Source organism: Cyberlindnera jadinii (genome assembly GCF_001661405.1).
Source record: "Cyberlindnera jadinii NRRL Y-1542 unplaced genomic scaffold CYBJAscaffold_3, whole genome shotgun sequence".
In the NCBI taxonomy this organism is placed as follows: domain Eukaryota; kingdom Fungi; phylum Ascomycota; class Saccharomycetes; order Phaffomycetales; family Wickerhamomycetaceae; genus Williopsis; species Williopsis jadinii.
In genome coordinates, this window is record NW_017963654.1 from 907,420 (window position 1) to 926,514 (window position 19,095).

General features: G+C 49.3%; 8 protein-coding genes across 8 annotated transcripts; 6 read left to right on the forward strand and 2 right to left on the reverse strand.

The window, feature by feature from the left end:
* Window positions 1–1,625: 1,625 nt before the first annotated feature.
* CYBJADRAFT_176952 (class I SAM-dependent methyltransferase) lies at window positions 1,626–3,971 on the forward strand (the record flags this gene model as incomplete). The annotated part of the gene is made up of 2 exons (XM_020216829.1): window positions 1,626–1,757; window positions 1,779–3,971. 2 exons carry the CDS (start codon window positions 1,626–1,628, stop codon window positions 3,969–3,971), a joined length of 2,325 nt encoding a protein of 774 aa, XP_020072011.1.
* Window positions 3,972–4,689: 718 nt separating this feature from the next.
* Window positions 4,690–5,316, forward strand: CYBJADRAFT_171982 (uncharacterized protein; the record flags this gene model as incomplete). Its single annotated transcript, XM_020216281.1, has 1 exon — window positions 4,690–5,316. One exon carries the CDS (start codon window positions 4,690–4,692, stop codon window positions 5,314–5,316), a length of 627 nt encoding a protein of 208 aa, XP_020072012.1.
* A 196-nt stretch (window positions 5,317–5,512) lies between these two features.
* Window positions 5,513–7,571, forward strand: AIM9 (Aim9p). The gene has a single exon (XM_020217851.1). The coding sequence runs from the start codon at window positions 5,603–5,605 to the stop codon at window positions 7,466–7,468; it is 1,866 nt and encodes a 621-aa protein (XP_020072013.1). The 5' UTR covers window positions 5,513–5,602; the 3' UTR covers window positions 7,469–7,571.
* Window positions 7,533–9,751, reverse strand: CYBJADRAFT_166748 (Zn(II)2Cys6 transcription factor domain-containing protein). The gene has a single exon (XM_020214610.1). The coding sequence runs from the start codon at window positions 9,434–9,436 to the stop codon at window positions 7,697–7,699; it is 1,740 nt and encodes a 579-aa protein (XP_020072014.1). The 5' UTR covers window positions 9,437–9,751; the 3' UTR covers window positions 7,533–7,696.
* A 2,859-nt stretch (window positions 9,752–12,610) lies between these two features.
* Window positions 12,611–13,246, reverse strand: CYBJADRAFT_171985 (uncharacterized protein; the record flags this gene model as incomplete). Its single annotated transcript, XM_020216282.1, has 1 exon — window positions 12,611–13,246. The coding sequence occupies one exon, from the start codon at window positions 13,244–13,246 to the stop codon at window positions 12,611–12,613; it is 636 nt and encodes a 211-aa protein (XP_020072015.1).
* Window positions 13,247–13,491: 245 nt separating this feature from the next.
* Window positions 13,492–15,681, forward strand: MES1 (methionine--tRNA ligase MES1; the record flags this gene model as incomplete). The annotated part of the gene is made up of 1 exon (XM_020212559.1): window positions 13,492–15,681. One exon carries the CDS (start codon window positions 13,492–13,494, stop codon window positions 15,679–15,681), a length of 2,190 nt encoding a protein of 729 aa, XP_020072016.1.
* A 221-nt stretch (window positions 15,682–15,902) lies between these two features.
* On the forward strand, window positions 15,903–16,655 carry BUD32 (serine/threonine protein kinase BUD32; the record flags this gene model as incomplete). Its single annotated transcript, XM_020216283.1, has 1 exon — window positions 15,903–16,655. One exon carries the CDS (start codon window positions 15,903–15,905, stop codon window positions 16,653–16,655), a length of 753 nt encoding a protein of 250 aa, XP_020072017.1.
* A 362-nt stretch (window positions 16,656–17,017) lies between these two features.
* Window positions 17,018–19,031, forward strand: MRX1 (Mrx1p). The gene is made up of 2 exons (XM_020214611.1): window positions 17,018–17,050; window positions 17,135–19,031. Exon 2 carries the CDS (start codon window positions 17,253–17,255, stop codon window positions 18,960–18,962), a length of 1,710 nt encoding a protein of 569 aa, XP_020072018.1. The 5' UTR covers window positions 17,018–17,050; window positions 17,135–17,252; the 3' UTR covers window positions 18,963–19,031.
* The last annotated feature ends 64 nt before the right edge of the window (window positions 19,032–19,095 follow it).

Here is a 19,095-nt window from a genome sequence, read left to right on the forward strand (position 1 = left end):
CCCATCTGCGTGAGCATCCACGGCAACATCATCGCCCACAAGCTGGAGAATTACGTAATCCTATGCCAAAGCACTTGCTGAAACCGCCGGAGAGTATCAGATCCATCAAGTTGGACTCATAATTAGGGGCTGGTTTCCTATTCAATCTGGACAGAGCTTTGCTGGCTGATTCAGAGGGCACTTCGAGCCCAAACAATGGTCTTCAAAGCTGCAGGAGCTATACCATTTTATGCATCCACCGCATACAATTGAGCAGCTTCGAATGATCGATATAATGGTACCAAAGTGTGATCTTTTAGTGAAGATTTGTATGTATAAGTGTTTCTTGGAACCTTATGATGCAGTGTATCTGCTCAAAAATATCTTCTCATAGAGTTAAAATTTCCATGTTAGAGCTTACCGCTTGCAGTGTAACAAGGAGGTGTCTGTTGCTACAAGAGTTGTGTTGAAAATTTAGTTCAAGGTAGGCACGTGACTCCGAACTAAAATTGAAGAAAATTTGGTGAGAGAGTCACGTGAGTAGGTACAGCGTGCTCTCAATTTGGTGAGAAAGTCACGTGTACAGGTACACACTCCTCTTAATCTTCTCTCCTAGTCACGTGACTAGACACACAGGCCCCTCAATTTGATTTCACAATCACGTGACCACAACCCCAGCTGTTCCATCTTGGACACAGCATCGTACACCCAGCCTACATGACCGCTACCACCATCTACACCTCCACCCCATCCTAGACACACCGCTATGTACTACACCAACACTACCACACCATGCCTCTGTGCTTGCTTTCCTCGCCATCGTCGCCTCGGACATCATACCAACGTGCCAAACTGGCACCTCTTCACCCAAAGTGTGTTCAGGCCTGCATGTGAACTGAATACCCTATCTACGTGCTGAAAACCCCAACACCAACACCTCTGCGCTCGCCCAGCAAGGCACCACACACCACACACCACACTCCACAGCACTCAACAAACACCCAACAGCCAACCTGGCCAATCACCTCCACGCTGAGTGGTGCGAAAAGCTCGTCCACCCCCGTTCCGCAATGAATTGTGAATTCCTGCGTATTTGTCCTGCCGCTGAGGCGTCGGTGTTTTTTTTTCGCGCTGCCTTTGAAAGCCTAACGTACTTGTTTTTCCTTCTTTGGCACAAAACGTGCATCGCTTGACACGTTTTCGCTCAGCTCACATCCTCCCAATTCGACTCAGCTTGAAGACGCCCTTCCAGCACAATTCAGCGCACCGTAAGGGCTGTTTTGGCTGGAGATTCTCACAGATCGACACAGCACGCGGGCCAGTGATATTCACATGCAATTTTACCATTTGTAACGTGAGACCAAAACAGGGGAAAAACGTCTCGGAGTCGTCGCACATCACACGTGGAGAGCGTGTTTTCCTAAGCTTTGAGCGCGCATACGTTGTTGTGTGTTATTGCACACACTGCGAAGACACTTGCCATGCTGGGAGGTGAAGGCATAGCTGGGCTGTAAATAGCTATATAAACCCATCCGATTTCCCTTGTCCTTTCTCAGCTAGTGCTTCTTCGCAGTTTTGGTCTATCTGGCTGTACTCTCGAACAGTTTCAACAACTGCCAGGCGCAAATAGTAGTACTCTGCAATCAATGTCAACCGCTCTTGCCAACGACTTTGTCGGCGGCTTCCTCCAGCACGCTGCCGACGTCAAGGACACACTCGGTGAGACTGCTCACATCAAGTCGATTGCGCTCGCTGTCGGGTTCCTGTCCACGTTCGCCGTGCTGTTCTCCAATGAAAAGTCCAAGTCCTTCTTGGTGTTCATCTGGGCGTGCTTCTTCAAGCCGTTCACTTCCTCAAAGGTGCACGAGGATCACCAGAACAACCTGGAGACGTTCTACAAGACCCAGGCCAAGTTCTACGACACGACCCGTGAGATCCTGCTGCAGGGACGCGACGAAGCCTTGAAGCTGGCATTCTCGCACGCTAAGGCAAACTCGTCTCGAGGCAAAAAGCTGGTGTGGATCGATATTGGTGGCGGTACCGGGCTCAACATCGAGAAGATGGACAAGAGAGTCGCCAAGCTGAGTGAGAACTTCACCGCCGTCTACCTTGTTGACCTGTCGACTTCCTTGTGTGAAGTTGCTAGGGAAAGAGTTGCTAAGCAAGGTTGGACCAACGTTCACATCATCTGTGGCGATGCTTGTACCTTTGAAATCCCAGAAGAGCATGCAGACCTGATCACATTCTCTTACTCCTTGTCTATGATCCCGCTGTACCATTCTGCTGTTGACCATGCTGAGAAGTTACTCAACCCTGACTCAGGGATCATCTGCTCCGTTGACTTTGGTGTTCAGTCTGAGTCGAATTCCATTGGAAGAACCAACACGCTTGGAGGTATGGTGAACCGTCACGTTCCTTGGATTTTCAGAACTTTCTGGAGAATCTGGTTCGAGTGTGACAAGGTGTTCTTGGATCCTTCAAGAAGAGAGTACCTGGAGTACAAGTTTGGAACTGTCAAGTCCGTCAATTGTTACAACCGTACTCTGGGTAAGATTCCTTACTATATCTGGTTGGGTGTTAACAAGCAAGAAGATTACCAGTTGGTTTATAGATTCAACTGCTTGGCAACCGAATCTCCCTATTTGGCACCTGTTGACCCAAAGAAGAACCAACCAGCAGGCAACGAGGACACTCCAGTCTCAAAGGCTCTTGAAGCTGCTCTTGATAATGCCAAAAAGGGTCTTCCATACCCTTCTTTGTTCTACCAAAGACAGGCTTGGAGAGTCTACTACGATGAACTCTCTGATGACTATGAGTGTTTCAAGAATCAGTACATTTACGCCTTCACCTGGGAAGATCCAAGAGAAGATGCAGCCTTGCTCAACTTGACTTCAAGAGATACGGTTTTGGCCATCACATCTGCCGGTGATAACATCCTGTCCTATGCCACTTTACCAGATCCACCAAAGAGAATCCATGGTGTTGACTTAAACCCATGTCAGGGCCACTTGGTTGAGCTGAAACTTGCAGCTTTAACAACGTTGGGACATGATGACATGTGGAAGTTGTTTGGTGAAGGAAAGATTGAAAACTTTGAGGAGATTTTGATCACCAAGCTGGCTCCACACATGTCTTCAAATGCCTTGCAATACTGGTTAGCCAAAGGTCCAAAGGCCTTTGATCCATCAGGGAAGGGTCTTTACGATACCGGCTCCACTAGATGGGCTTTAAGATTGGCTAGATTTGTCTTTGCCATTTCGGGATTGTCCAAGAAGGTTTCAGAGCTTTGTAAGGCCAAGACACTGAACGAGCAGAGGGAGATCTGGAAGGAGTCCATCCGTCCAGTCCTGCTTAGCACCTTGGTGGGTAAGTTGCTTGTTGGTAATAAGGTCTTCTTATGGAAAGCGTTGGGTGTTCCATCCAACCAGGCAGCCATGATGGGCGATATCTTGCAGTATGTCATCGACACCTTGGACCCAATCATTGGTAACTCACTGATCTCCTCTGACAACTATTTCTACTACTTGACATTGACGGGTAGATACAGACCAACCAACTGTCCAGATTACCTGAGCAAGCAAGGTTTCAAAGTCTTGTCCAGAAAGCAGAACTCGCCATTGGAAGGAATCAGACTCCACACAGACTATTTGAACAACGTGCTGCGTAGATTGTCCAAAAAGACCATATCCGTGGCTGTTATCATGGACCACATGGACTGGTTCGACCCAGAAGGCGATGATGTCAACGATGAGATCGATGCCCTCCACGGGGCCCTGTGCGAGGGAGGCCGTGTTATGCTGAGAACAGCCTCCAAGAAGCCATGGTATATCAACAACTTCGAGCAGCGTGGATTCAAGTGCGAGGCTGCAGCCACAAGATACTCTGGCCAGATGATTGATCGTGTCAACATGTACGCATCAACCTGGATTTGCACCAAGAAGCCTGCCTTCACCGATAGAAAGATGAGTACCATCGAGTTGGACAAGTTCTAAGGAACAAGACTGGCTGGCCCAGTACGGCTTACCCGTATCTCTCGCAATAGAACTAGATAGCTTACTCTTATTATTCGACACGTATACCGTGCTTCTGCTTTGTATACAGAGGACCCTTCCAGGCACCGGATTCCCTCTCTGGGCCTCCCTGTAGAAAGATATCAAGCATGCAATGTTGCAGTGTGACGCGAGTGACTTGAATCCTGGTGAGGTTCCTGCTGTGCTTGGGCAGCCAACGGCTCAGGAGCAATCACCGAAGCACAGCACTGAAGCACAGCACTGAAGCACAGCACTGAAGCACAGCACTGAAGCACAGCACTGAAAGCACAGCCTAAGTACCACAGCCTAAGTACCACAGCCTAAGAACCACAGCCTAAGAACCACAGCCTAAGAACCACAGCACCAAAGCACAGCACTGAACCACAGCACCAAGGGCCACACCTCTGCCTACACATGGCCCATGGGCCCTGTGCTGGGTGTTTGGGTGTTTGGGTGTTTGGGTGTTTGGGTGTTTGGGTGTTTGGGTGTTTGGGTGTGCTGGGCCCTGTGCGTGGCCCTGCCCAGAGCCTGCGGGCAGAGGGTGGCGGGCCTGGGCCGGCGGGGGCACAAACTCGTGTGGTGGCCCGCGTAATTCCAGCAGGGTAACCAGAATTTAATAGCGTTCCGCTCCTGAACATCAACAGCAACATCAACAGCAACAGCAACGATACAGCGGAGAATGGCAGAAGTACACAGCTCACCTCGCCAGGAGGACCTACACAGCGTGGGCGCCGGTGAAAGCACCGGCTCCTCGCTGTCCAAGTCCACGAGCAGGGTGTCACCGACGATAAGCGAGACACGACTAGATCAGACATATTTAGGGATCGGCGGCACCAGCAACAACAACAACAACATCACCAACTACGCCATCTCGCGGCCGTTGTCACGCTCGTCCATGACGTCGGGGGTGTCAGTGACCGCAACGAAAGACGGCATCGAGGGCAAGAGGGTCAAGAGGCGCGGCATCCCAGGCTACTCCCTGAACCTCATGGAGAAGATGTACGCCCACTACCTCACCAGCGCCGGAGACGCCGCGGACGACGACTCGCTGCTCTCACAGGACGACAAGGTGTCCGTGGAGAGCCTGAAGAGCGTCAGCATCAGCATGATCCCGCAATACAGCAGATCCGGCACCCCGGTGTCCATGGAGGGACACGACGATGGCGGCGTGTTTGGCGAGGATACGCTGGAGTTCGACAGCGAGCCCAGCACTGATTACGAGAAGTTCCTACAGCAGGGACGAAGCCAGCGCCACGGCCCGGGCGAGCACCAGGGCTCCATCAGCGGCGACACGCGGTCGCTGTGAACGAACAGGCGGCACACGCCCACACACGAACACGCCCACACACGAACACCAATCATAATTCCATAGTTTTAGTTACTGGTTTAACTCTCGAGATTTGGCTCCTTTTGTAGTTGGCGATGCGCTCTCTGCCCGTTTCCGGCGCTGGAGAGGTTTTTCGTTGTAGGCCGAGAACGCACCGGCCGGGGGCCGGTGCGTCCACAGCGAAAAATTACACGGGCATTAGTCCTCATGGACGTTGCTGACGAGTAAGAGGAGCCGTGAAGAAGATCAACGCTGCGATTGTACAATGCTGTCGCTGACGAGAGTGTATACACCGGTGCTGAGACACTGTGCTAAGGCTGTTTCGAGACGGTCCGCCGTGGTGTGTCTAGGCGGAGCTGCTGGTGCCCGCTACATCTCCAGCGAGGCTCCTAAGGAAGTGTTCACCAACATCAACGACGAGTCTGATCCGAACAGGGACGCCATCTTCAAGTACACCTGGGGCACGTGGTTGAAGGACGACGCTGGTGAGAAGAAGAAGAGATTCACCAAGTTCTCGTTGGTTGGGTTGCAGTCTGTGCTCAAGGAGCTTGTTGAGGATGCAAAGACACACGCCGACGGTGTCGTTGTTCCACCAAAGACACACGACAGAAACTTCATCTCTCTGCCACACAACGTGTCTGTGAAGGCCACTGGGACGCTGAACCCGAACGAGGAGCTGGTGATCAAGCAGCTGGTGTCTATTCATGAGGGTAAGCACCATAGAATCTACAAAGTGGAGACGAACACGGGCAACAGCTTTGTGCTGAGAGTCCCATACCCACTGGACTCCGAGTACGCCATCACCAAGCGTGTTCAGAGCGAGGTTGCCACCATGGACTTTGTCGACTTGAAGCTGGGTATCAAGGTGCCAAAGGTGTACGCCTACGGTGCTGACCAGGCGAACCCTGTTGGCTCACCATTCATCATTATGGAGTTCATTGAAGGCGAAACGCTTATGAAGAAGTGGGCTCCAATGACGCCACACTCCGAGCCAAAGAACAAGGAGATTGTCGGGCTGGTGATCAACCCGTTGTCGGAGTTCCAGTCCAAATTGGCGGAGGTTGAGTTCAACAAGTTTGGTTCCTTGTACTTCTCAGTCGACGCGAAGGACAAAGCCATGGTGACGGAACCATATGACGGCGAGACTGATGAAAAGTTGCAAGGACGTTGGTTCATCGGTGCAAGCACCGAGAGAGTGTTCTGGAGAGGAAAGCGTTTGCTCAGAAAGAGCCAGTTCGAGAGCTTGGTTGGTCCTTGGGACGCTGACAAGCCACTGGACATCGTCAAGGCTGTTGCTGATATTGAGCTTGAGAATGCCAGAACCAAGCTCTCTCTCATCCAGGCCGATGCTGCTGGGGTCAAGGAGTCAGAGACAGACTTGAAGAACCAAATTGAAACGTTTACTCACTTGCAAACCCTGGCTCCCGTGTTGATCGACACCAAGACACCAAGTGTCAAGAACGTCGGAGCATTGTTTGCTCCAAGATTGGCACACACTGACATCGATCCTTTGAACGTTCTTGTCAATGGCGAGGAGTTCACTTTCCTCGATTTTGAAGCTGCTACGATCAAGCCAATCATGTTCCAGTCCACTCCAAGATTCGTCGCATACGAAGACGGCCCAAAGATTTACGAGTTTGAAATAGATGAAGAGAAGTACAACGCACTTGATGAAGCTGACAAGTACTACTACGACTTTGCAGTCGCACGTACCAGAAACGAGGTTCTGTGGGACCTGGGCCTGGGTAACACTTTCTCCAAGTTGGGATCAGAGGGATCTCCAGTGCTCAAGAGATTGCGTGGTCCATTGATCGAGGCGCAAGAGAGAAGAACCTCTCTCGAGACTCCTCTCCTTGACAGAAAGATTTACGAGTTGTCGATCCAGTGGCCTCAGTTCTACGAGCACAAGTTCGTGCCAGTACAGGAGTTCCCAGTGGAGCTCAACGCTGAAACTTTCGAACAGCACACCAAGCAGTTGGAAAACTACTACAAGGTGCTAGGTACTGTTCCATTCGCCGTCACTGGTGGCTGGGTTCCACAGGACTTGTTTGATTCTTTGAAGTCTCAAGGAGTTATCAAGGAGTTGGAAAATGGAGATTATGAAATCATCCAAGAACAGACCTCTGCCTAAGCTGTTTGCTTCGATGATTTCCCTCGTTGTGCTTGTTGTTGCTTTCTTGTAAATAGAGATCTCTCCCTGTTTAATTATTCCTTTGTAGCCATGAAAGCATCCCTCGTAGATTGAGCTGTTTGTTGTTGCTTACATTGACGAGCTCTTCTTCAAATGCTGATGGGAGCCAATATGGTAATTGTTAGATTGAATATATTAAATAGTTGAGCCAGAATAAAATACATGGATTTAGACATCCCCTCTTCCTTCCCAGTAGTCTTGCAGTTTCTGTTTCCAGCAGACGTCGTCCTTCATCATCTTTAACAGCGAGTCATGCTCCAGCTCATGAGTTAACAGCTTCCCCATAGTGAAGATGGTCCAGTTCTTGAACCATGGCAGCCTTTTCGTATTGGTTTCGATGATGCCACAGCAAACTTTAGCAAAGTGGGAGATCGGGTGAGATCTGAGCCTTAGATCCATTGGCTTGTTAAGCAGTAACGAGACCATGCCCATGTGGAGTATTATCTGTTCGTAGACAGCTGGCGTAGTGGGAACCAACACTTTGGCAAATGGAGAGTGCTTTATGGATGAGACGATGTTTGTAGATGACGATGCGTTCAGCAGGTCCTGTGCTTTTGTAAAAGTCGACTGGAAGTCGTTCTGGTGGAATGACAAGAGTGACAGTATCGAATCTACATCGTCCATCAGTATGATGTTCTGTCTCACCGAGAGTCTGAGAATGATAAAGTGCTGCTTCAAGTCCTGGTTGACAGAATTGAAGTAAGTAAACAATGGATGGTGTGCATCGTTGTGGAATGCAAATATCGAGAGGAACAGTAGCGTTGCATCTTGGACCAGCTGATTAGCGTCCCTTTTCCAATTCGATAGAGTGAGTTGGAACAATCTTGTGGAAAGTTGTGGCAGAATCTTATGCGATGCCAAGGTGTACATCGCAAACTTCAACATCTTTGAGATCTTCGAGAGCTGTGGGATGGACGATATAAACGTGGAGTTGTTCTGCTGAAGAGATAACGATGGAGCAATGTTATCAACGTATTCAGTCAACAGGGCAAATTCATCCATCTCACTAACTTGGTAATCCATGTTTTGTAGTGTAAAGTTACTATTGCCATTTAGCAACGCCACAAGAGAGTCCACCAGCTCGCCGATATTGGGGTTCTTATACGGAGAAGGAGCCGGATGGACGCTTGCCTGTAATGGCAGTGAGACGTGGGGGATCTGCTGCTGTTGTTGATGGTGTTGTTGAGCGAGCTTGATAGGCAAATGGGCCATGGACATTTGATAGTTTCTTGGGGACTGTGATTGTTTCAGTCCTTCTTCGCTATGAACCTCAGGCTGTAGCGAGTATGTTGATAGATCCATTCCATTTGGCCGCTGTAAGTGTACGTTCAAGCTGTACGATGGTGTATACGGTGTTGGCATTATGACGGGCATCGTGGTAGCAGTGGTAGCAGTGGCGGTGGTGGTGGTGTTAGCAGCGGCGCTAATACCCTGAACAGCACTCGAAGCTGATGAAGCCGAGCTTGATCTTCTGCTTCCACTCTTCTTCAACTTTGGCAAAGGCCATTCACAGATCTCTCCTTTGGCACAACACGACTTGCACTTTGGTTTCTGTTCGTCACACTTCTTGTGCTTTCTACGACAGTTTAGACAGCCAGTTCTTACCCTTTTCCGCTGAGGGACCATGGTCTTTGTTATCTTTGAGTCTGTAGTATCAACCGCAGCCGAGTTGTTGCTGTTGTTATTGTTGTTGTTGATGGTGGTACCCTTGCCGTTACTCGGAGCGTTGTCCAATGTTGAAGCACCCAGTGATGCCGGTGAATGGTCGGCTGAGGAGGTCTCGGGGCCTGCACTGGTTGTCGCGCTGGTTGTTGTAGGTTGTGGAGCACTTGGTGCTGCTGGGTTTAGAGATGCCTCCATGGTGAGTGGACGTTGTGTGAGGTTGGACGATGCACTCAGCGTGGACATCCTTCTGACTGCTTTGAATACCGGAGCTCTCCCGCTGTATCGAGTCGTGCAATGATTTGGATACGAGTTGGGACAAAAAGGGGGACAAACTGAGGAACGTACCGAATCTTTTATACAACAGAGCCTCTATGTCCTGTTTTTTAAGCGGTTGTGGGACAAATCACACACACAAAAAACGTAAAAGTTTAAAATGGGCAGAGAGATAATGACAGAGATATACCGAAGGTGGGGGGAAGATATGTCCAGACAGTTACCACTGACAAATTAATGGACAAAGAAAAAAGAGACAAAAAGTAGGCCCAGAACTTTACCCACGCACACAGCAGTCAGTTAAAAAATTGTGCTGTCTTCGATAGGCTCCGTAATGGTGCCCATTTTTTTTTGTTCAAATTTACCCCGGACTGGTGCGCCGTTTATATGACTTGTGTGCATGTCCTACAGCGTTTACGCTGCGCGCGTCAGGGTAAAGCCAAAAAAATTAAACGCGCAAATCCGATTAGGTATTATCTTCGGTGGAAATCGGGTGCGACTGGACTAAATCCATGGGGTTGTGTTTTACTTTTGTTGGAAATTATGATGTGTCTGGGGGAAAGGGATAGTGGATCGCCACTGGTAGATAGTTATTGCGAGAGTGTAAGAAAGACAAAACGAAAAGAAAAGAGCAGGAAATTTTTAAAAGCAGGTGGAAAAGGACTTGGTCGCAGAGATCACACACGCGCTGTTACGGGTAGCGGTAAGAAGTCTTTGGGGACATGTCGTCCTTGAAAAACACAACGTAAGCGTGTGCTGCGTAACGTAGACAGCCTATACAGGGAATGCACTTTGGCTGATACAAATATGACTACTCATCCAAAGACCAGATCGACTTGTAAGTGCATCGTGCAAGTGGGTGACTGTGTGTCCTTCGTGAACAGCTGAAGCAATTTGCAGCTTTCCGAGGCGTATCGAGTCCCAACTTTAGAAAAATAACATGTTTTGACATTGGGCTGTAGGAACGCAGCAGACCAAATGGGACTATTTCAATACGTGGTGCATATGGAGGATCTGGACTTGGGTTGTACCTCTTCGCAGGGGCTCACAATGTTTGACGGATCAGCCGGCAATGTGATTCCACCCGGGAAAGTAAGATAGAGCAAGCATCTATAACTTGTGCTCTGGAAAACACATTCAGTTAAATCACACTACATAGCCCTTTTGTTGGAAGAGATCAGATCCATCGTTGAAATGATTAATGATCCCCCACCTAACGCGCAAGGGCACAAAAAAGAAACTTGTTTTTGTCTAGGGCAGAGGTAATTATGCAGCAACCGGATAAACCTCGCCCAGTGAAACGTGGAAATAATCCGAACTGCCAGTATTTATGTCCAAGTTGCGTCCTGCCGTGAAATTTGCTGCCAGAATACCAAATAGCCCCCAACTCAAACAGGAAAAACTGGAAAAACTTTCAAGGAGCCTACATGATTATGCCTACCTGTACATCTCCAATTGATCACACTATGAAATAGAACGACAGTACTTTTGCGAATACGGGAAGGATTGGTTTCTTCTTCATTTATCTAGATGTTAATGTCCTTTTCCAAGAGACTGGGGACTGCTTGAGTTGATAAGGTAGTGAGACGCATTGGACAGGCTCTGGGCTGCCAGCAATAGGCTGTGTGAAACAACACACCGTACAAGCGGCCACACTGACTCACAGATCCCAACAAATGGCTACGGCACCATCATGTGTAGACGCACCCCAAAGTTAGGTTGCCTGGATTTGATAGCCTATTGGAGACGTTCCAGCATGTACGAGCAGCATTGGAGGGTGTTACAGGAAAAGCGGTCAAAGAGTTCACGACGACAGAGGATGCTTCAACACTGTGGGTGGTGTCAGACGAGGATGTGGACAACTGAGTGTTATCAGATCACTGGTTTACACATTTTTCCTACAATAATAAACGCTGCTGACTCTGATACGAATCGTGTCATTTATCATGTTTTTACTACAGTGCAGCAGTTGAGAAGTATCAGAGGCTGCAATGTGCCGATATTTGTCCCGGTTGGTCTTCCTATTCTAGTCCCTTGTTCCATTTGTAATGCGTTAGGTAGAAAATTGAATCTACCCCGTCACGGGTCGTATGAAGTAGTTCGTCTGTACACTGGCAGCGAACTGGCCAGTCAGAGCCAATTTCCAGGTGCTTACCCGTGGGTAAAAAGATTGCGACCCTCCTTCAGTTGAATCATCGCTGAGTCGCAATTTCAACCTCCCGGGGTCGGACAACCTCGCCTTGAAACGGTTTTGAGCCTCTCCACTGGTACTGAAGTTTACGAAACATCCGTGACACCGCGATGCTTGCCGAACATTGATGATTCTATAGTTCTAATGAAGAACAAGACATTCAGCCATGAAGATCACCAAATATCCAGTAACAATCAATTTGATCTTAGAGCCTTGAGACCAAATTGTGGAACACCGTGAAATAACCGGTATGTTTCACGACGCCTACCCCAAGTTTGGGTCCAAGGGTCGAAGCTCAAGATTGTTCAGCCATATCTCCAGCAATCTCATTTGGACCTTGCCGTTTCAGCAAAGACGACAAAAAGTGTGGGGGACAGTGTGGGAGGAAGCCGTTCTTGTCATTGGCCATGCTTTGCCACAAGCCATTAGCTGGGCACTTGTCGCTTCTAACTACTGGAACAGTGCATTATGTTATCAATCACCAGGCAGAACTCCTGGGCAGAACTCCTGGGCAGAACTCCTGGGCAGAACTCCTGGGCAGAACTCCTGGGCAGAACTCCTGGGCAGACCTCCTGGGCAGACCTCCTAGGCAGAATAATAGGAATCAGACTCCGAACCAGGTGCAGAGTCAAAGCTGGCCAAGCGTGTGCGCTCACGCAGTTTTGTATTGTTGACTCGTAACCTAACCAAGAAACCTCTCCAATGGAGGCCTCCATGCAACATATGTTGCACGTATTGCGCATCACATAGTCGTATTCTCCCATACACTGAATCTAACTGTATAGTTTACACTACAAACCGAATAAACACACTCCGGTGGTTTGGTAACCAGGCCATTGCAGAACAACATAGTGTACATTGCCCCACGGTTACAATTACACAGAGGAGACAGTGATCCCAGAACACGTCCCAGGAGCTGTTGCAGTCTTGCACAAGCTCTGAAGCCGGGCTGATCATTGATCCCTGTCTAAGTGTACACACCAGAGGGCCTGTTCCAGCTGAGTCCTGTCGTACTCAAACTCCGGGTCCTTCTGCTGAAACCACTGTAGAAACCTCATATACTCGGGTAGCGTGTAGGAGAGCTTGCCCTTGTACTGGCCCAGGTCTTCCAGCACCTCCACGGCACACTCATCGCTAAAGAATGGCGGCGCTCTATGCGTGAACTTCGACAGCAGAGATAGCACTAGAGAGCCAGTGGCGGGTCCTACGCCCTTCAATTGGCATATTGTCTTGAGCGCACTCCGTATACCGGCGTTGTACTTGTCCTGATCTTCGGTCTCGTCCAGGCTTAACACCTCTTTGAAGGCGCTTGTCGAGCATTGCACGACGAGTTTATCGTCATTCTGTGCAATGAGCTTAGGCAGCGTCGCCCTGTACTTGCCCTTCTTCAACTTCCAGTCCAGGAGCCTCTGCAGTTCCTTCTTGGTGATATATGGCTTGGAAGTCCGCTCCTTGAAGAGTAGCGCTGGCAGCTCCACACTACGCCATTGGTCTAACGGAGTAAGGTCCCGCAACTCAACGAGCTCGTCATAGTGCTTGGTTCTGTGCTCCAGCAGCTCAGCGATGGTTTTCGTTGCCTTGCCCTTCATCGCGGTTTCCTGTGCCGTTGTCGTTGTCGTTGTCGTTGCTGTTGTCGTTGCTGTTGTCGTTGACCGTGAGCCTACGGCTTAGCGAGCCTCTTTGGTTTTCCGCCTGGGCTTCTCGTGATGAGCTCCAGGCGGACAAAATTTTCAGACGGCTCCTTGCCCACACACTCCCCCTGCTCTCTCTCGGAGTCATTGATTCTAGAAGGGAGGCCTCAGTACACAAGAGATACCCTTAGCACGCTATAGCCATGGCCATTACTCTCTACTCAGACAAGTCCAAGGGCCTCGTTGCCCTCTCAAACAACTTGAAGCTGGCGATTGCCTCGAAAGTGTACTCCGTCAAGATCGAACAGGAGGAGGGCAAGTTCGGCCTCGAGGACACGGAGAAGGGGTTCCAGCTGATCGAGCCGAATGCCATCGTGAAGTACCTTGCCAGGGAGTTTGCCCAGTCGCAGGAGATCGAGTATGAAGAGTCGACCCTGTTCCCCCTGTTGTCGAAGAACCAGGGCTCGAAGCTCTCGCTTTCGTTCGCCATGACTCACATCACTCCGTCAGCGATCATCCTATTCGCCACTGCCTATGCTCTTGATCCAACACAGTTCCCAGAATTCGCATCCCTGGACCATATCTCGCTTGCCATCACAGAGGCCAAGGCCATCACGTCTTTGGAGAGACCTAAGCCGGTCAACGACAACAGCGTCAACGTTGCTGGAGGGTTCGAGGTTGAGACACCAACAGGCGAAATCTTGCCAGACCCTTCAAAGAGAAACATCCTCATCACGTCTGCCTTGCCATACGTCAACAACGTGCCTCACCTGGGTAACATCGTAGGTAGTGTCTTGTCTGCAGACATCTTTGCCCGTTACGCTAAGGCCAGAAACTACAACACTCTCTTCGTGTGTGGTACTGACGAGTATGGTACTGCTACTGAGACGAAGGCACTGGAAGAGGGCGTGACACCAAGGGAGCTGTGTAACAAGTACCACAAGATCCATGCTGACATCTACAAATGGTTCCAGATTGGATTCGACTACTTTGGCAGAACCACTACTCAACAGCAAACTGATATTGCCCAGGACATCTTCCTCAAGCTGAATAAGAACGGATACCTCGAGGAACAGTCTATGGAGCAGCTATACTGTCCAGTGCACAACGGATTCCTTGCTGATCGTTACGTGGAGGGAACATGTCCAAAGTGTTCCTACGATGATGCTAGAGGTGACCAGTGTGATAAGTGTGGTAGCTTGCTGAACCCATTCGAACTCATCAACCCAAGATGTAAGTTGGATAACGCTACTCCGGAGCAAAAGACCTCAGAACACATCTTCCTCTCTCTGGATAAGCTGGAGCCAAGACTCATTGACTGGTACAAGGAGGCCTCTTCGAAGGGAGACTGGTCCCGTAATTCTAAGACCATCACTGATACGTGGTTGGCTGAAGGTCTGAACCCACGTTGTATCACTCGTGACTTGAAATGGGGTACTCCTGTGCCATTGGAGAAGTACAAGGATAAGGTGTTGTATGTTTGGTTTGATGCTTGTATCGGTTACGTCTCCATCACTGCCAACTACACAAAGAGCTGGGAGTCGTGGTGGAAGTCTCCAGAGAATGTCCAGCTTTATCAATTCATGGGTAAGGATAACGTTCCATTCCACACTGTGATCTTCCCATCTTCTCAACTCGGTACCGGTGATAACTGGACCATGTTGCACCACTTGAACACCACAGAGTACTTGCAGTATGAAGGTGGTAAGTTCTCCAAGAGTCGTGGTATCGGTGTCTTTGGTAACAACGCTCAGGACTCTGGAATCGCACCAAGTGTGTGGAGATACTACTTGGCATGTCTTCGTCCAGAGAGTGGTGATTCTCAGTTCTCCTGGGACGACTTCCAAGCTCGTAACAACAACGAGTTGTTGGCCAACCTGGGTAACTTCATCAACAGAATTGTGAAGTTTGTCAATGCAAAGTATAACGGTGTTGTGCCAAAGTACGACGCTAAGCTCATCGCCAACTACGACTCTTTGACCCAGGATTTGAACGGCCTGTTGGCCAAGTACGTCGATGCTATGGAGACGGTCCATGAACGTAAGGGTTTGGAGCTCGCCATGGCTTTCTCTGCCCGTGGTAACCAGTTCTTACAGGAGAACAAGCTGAACAACTCGTTGTTCAACGATACCCCTGAACTGAGCGACGCTGTTGTCGGCGTCGCCTTGAACATCGTCTACTACGTTGGCTCCCTGGTGTACCCATTCATGCCTGAGACCACGAAGCAAATCAACGAGATGCTGAGAGCTCCATTGCTATCCATCCAGGACGATTTCAAGCTCCTGCTGCTCGAAGGTCACTGCATCGACAAGGCACAGTACTTGTTCTCCAGAATTGAAGACGACCAAGTCCAGCTGTGGAGAGCAACTTACGGTGGTAAACAAGTCAAATGATCCACAACCACACTGCGACGCCTCCTCTCTTACATAACGTTTATATAATACTGATTGGATGCGTATTCTGTTGCCATTTAGCTGTAGATGGTGATGCACTGAGTTTTTCCGTCCCCCGGAGCAACTGCCCATCGGAGAAAACTTTCTAAACGGTTCACATGACTTAGACACAATTCGTTCTTAAAAGACAGCGATACTGACCGGCAAAGGCAAGAAACGACATGTCTGATCATCTCGTGGAGCTCGCAAAGTCGCACTTGACCAACATACCGGTGTCTCTGATCTCGCAAGGTGCCGAGTCGTTGATCTTCACCACGACGACGCATCCGTACATGGAGACCAGCGATGAGGGTCAGCAGTACATCGTCAAGTTCCGTCCACCAAAGAAGTACCGCCATCCACAGCTGGATGCCCAGCTGACGAAGCGTCGAACTCTTGCGGAGGCCCGTCTGCTGCAGAGGTTGTACGGTGCTGATGGGATAAGCGTGCCTTCAATCATCGCTGTTGATGCCCGTAACGGGATCCTCTGGCTCGAATACATAGGCCAGCAGATTGAGAACGGGGTGAGCTCGCTGAAGAACTACCTCTGGCTCGAGGACTCGAAGGCAGACTACGAGTCTCTGCTGAGGGCGGTCGGGGACATGATCGCCAGATTGCACCAGATGGGCATAGTCCATGGTGATCTGACCACTTCGAACGTGATGCTACAGAAGCATGGTAGCCAGTGGGCCCCATGTCTCATAGACTTTGGCCTAGGCTTCACAAGTGACCTCGTTGAGGACAAGGCGGTGGACCTGTACGTGCTGGAGAGAGCCATCCTCAGTACACACCCTGTACATAGCGACAACTACAACTCATGGCTGATGGAAGGGTATAAGAAGGGCTACGGCAAGGACCAAGGCAAGTTCAAGCAGGTGATGAAGCGGTACGAGGATGTTAGGATGAGAGGTAGAAAGAGAAGCATGCTCGGTTAGGTGTATATCGTTATATATCAAGGTCTTTGAGGTTGTGTGTGGTTGTAGTTGTTGCTGCCGCTGTAGTTGTTGCCGCCGTGCTGTTGCTATTCTGCGTGAGCTTCTTCGTAGGCTGTAGTTGTATGGAGTAGCCCGGCGCCAGCCTCTTAGTCTGTTGTTTCCACTCCTCGTATTTGGCCTTGTCCTCTGTTCTGTATGACTTCACTCTGGACTCAACCTGGGAGCACTCCTGGATCCAAGCGTCCAGGTTGTCCTTTGTTACCTGTGTCTGTTGAAGCTGTGGTGCCGGCTGGTACCCCAGGGGTAGTTGCACCGGCTGTGGTGCGCCTGCGGTGAATATAAGGGGGATTTGTTCGAGCATGGCGTTCTCAGGGGTCTGTGGTGTTGATGTTGATGTTGATGTTGATGTTGGTGTTGATGTTGGTGTTGATATTGCTGTTGATGTTGATGTTGCTGTTGATATTGCTGTTGATGTTGATGTTGCTGTTGATATTGCTGTTGCCCCGGTGAAGTAATTTTCACGGAAACTCTCAACCTCATCGCCCACCACAACAACACACTGAGATCTCCGGACAGCTTAAGCAAAACATCGCCACGATGATCAAACGGCTCACAAGACAGCTCTCTTCAACCGCTGCTGTCTCCAAGGAGCTGACACAGCGGTCCAGAGCTACCTACGAGGGAAAGACGAGGCCCTTGTCGTCACATAACAGAGCTCAAGACACATCACGAGCCAAGGACACTGGCAGGCCTTCACAGAACAGGTTCAGACGGCCAAGGACTGCGTATACCAAGCAGTATGCCGCTCATATACTCTCAAAGCTAACAGGAGAGAAGATACCACAGCACTCCATCGGTCCCACTTCGAATGAAGATACAAGATTCATACCGATGGTGAAAGATAGGCCAAGCTTGCTGTACACCATCTTGGGCATCACTGAAAACCAGCTGAAGGACTCTGTCATCGTGGACAAGACTGTGAAGAGGTTCTTAGACAGGGACCAGATCGAGAAGGCGATCAAGACGTGTCATTTGGCGAAGGACAAGGGTACCGTTGCCATGAATAGAATACATGCGTGGTACATCTCGAAAGGTCGCATTACAGAGGCCATTGATCTCTACAATAGGAGAAAGAAGTATGGGATTCTACCGAATGGTGCCACGCTAACCACCATCTTCGACGGATGTGCAAACTCGCAGAGGTTGACACCACTGCAGGTTGAGAAGATTGAAAAGATTCTGTTGGGCTACAAAGATCAGTTGAACTACTCGCACGTACACAGTGCGTTCCAGGCCATGTTGAACTGCGATGATAAATCAACAGCACTTGAACTGTTCAACAAGTGGTCTGAAACCCCTTGTTTGAAGCAAATCCATCCTACTTCACAGCTCTACACGATCTTAATAGAAGGTTTAATAGGCATGGACGACGTTACTCAGCACATGAATTTGGAGTATATATGGGGGAAAGTGTTGCAATTGCCCGCTAAGCAACGAGATCCGATGCTCTATGAAGCATATGTCAATGCCTATCTCAACATGCATAGAATGGATCTGGTGACAAGAGGTTTCACTGCTGCGTCGAGCTATTTCTACATTGATACAACACAACCAAAGATCATGAAGGAGAAGAGTAGGTTCCAAGTACCGAAGGACGCTTTGGAGTTGATGGCAATAAAACCACTGGAAAGGAAGTACCACCCGTCCCAAAGACTCACGGATTTGTTGATGAAGACCTACATGCAACTGGGAGATTACGCATGTGCGTTGGATATCTTTGAACAGTTCAAATCGAGTGGTAAAGTGAACGACTTGGGACTATGGAACAGATGCATCATCTGTCACACCAACATGGACAAAGCGCACGCAGGCAGTAAGGCTGTGGAAATATACAAGTCATTGAAGACGCTAGCACCACGGGTCAGACCCAATGGTGCAACTAGATGGCTAGTATTGAACGCGATATATACAGAGTCATTGTCGCATCTGAATGACCAAGGACGGTACTGTATCGGAGCCAAGGCCGAAGAGTTGTACGACTTGAGTACGCAGTTCTTGAATGACATAGACACCGTCACTGCACAGGAGCTTGAAGGGTACCTGAAGTCCCTAACGAGGCTGAGGCTGACTAGGACACAGAGAAGAGATATTCTGAAAGTAATAGAGAAGCACAAGCCTAACTTTGATGCAGAGTTGAAGAGATGTGCTGATCGTAAGAAGCAGAAAGAGTACATCAACAAAGTGCTAAAGACTGAAAAGCTGCTGAGACAGAAGGAAGAGATGAAAACGGCTTTGAATGGCACATAATGACGGGGGTAGACATGTATATAGATCTTATTTCAAAGCACATATGAAGTGATTGCTACTGAACGAGCATATAGCCTGTTTCTAATCGCGTAGTCATAGCTCTGTATCCTATTCAATGGATATAGTTATGGAG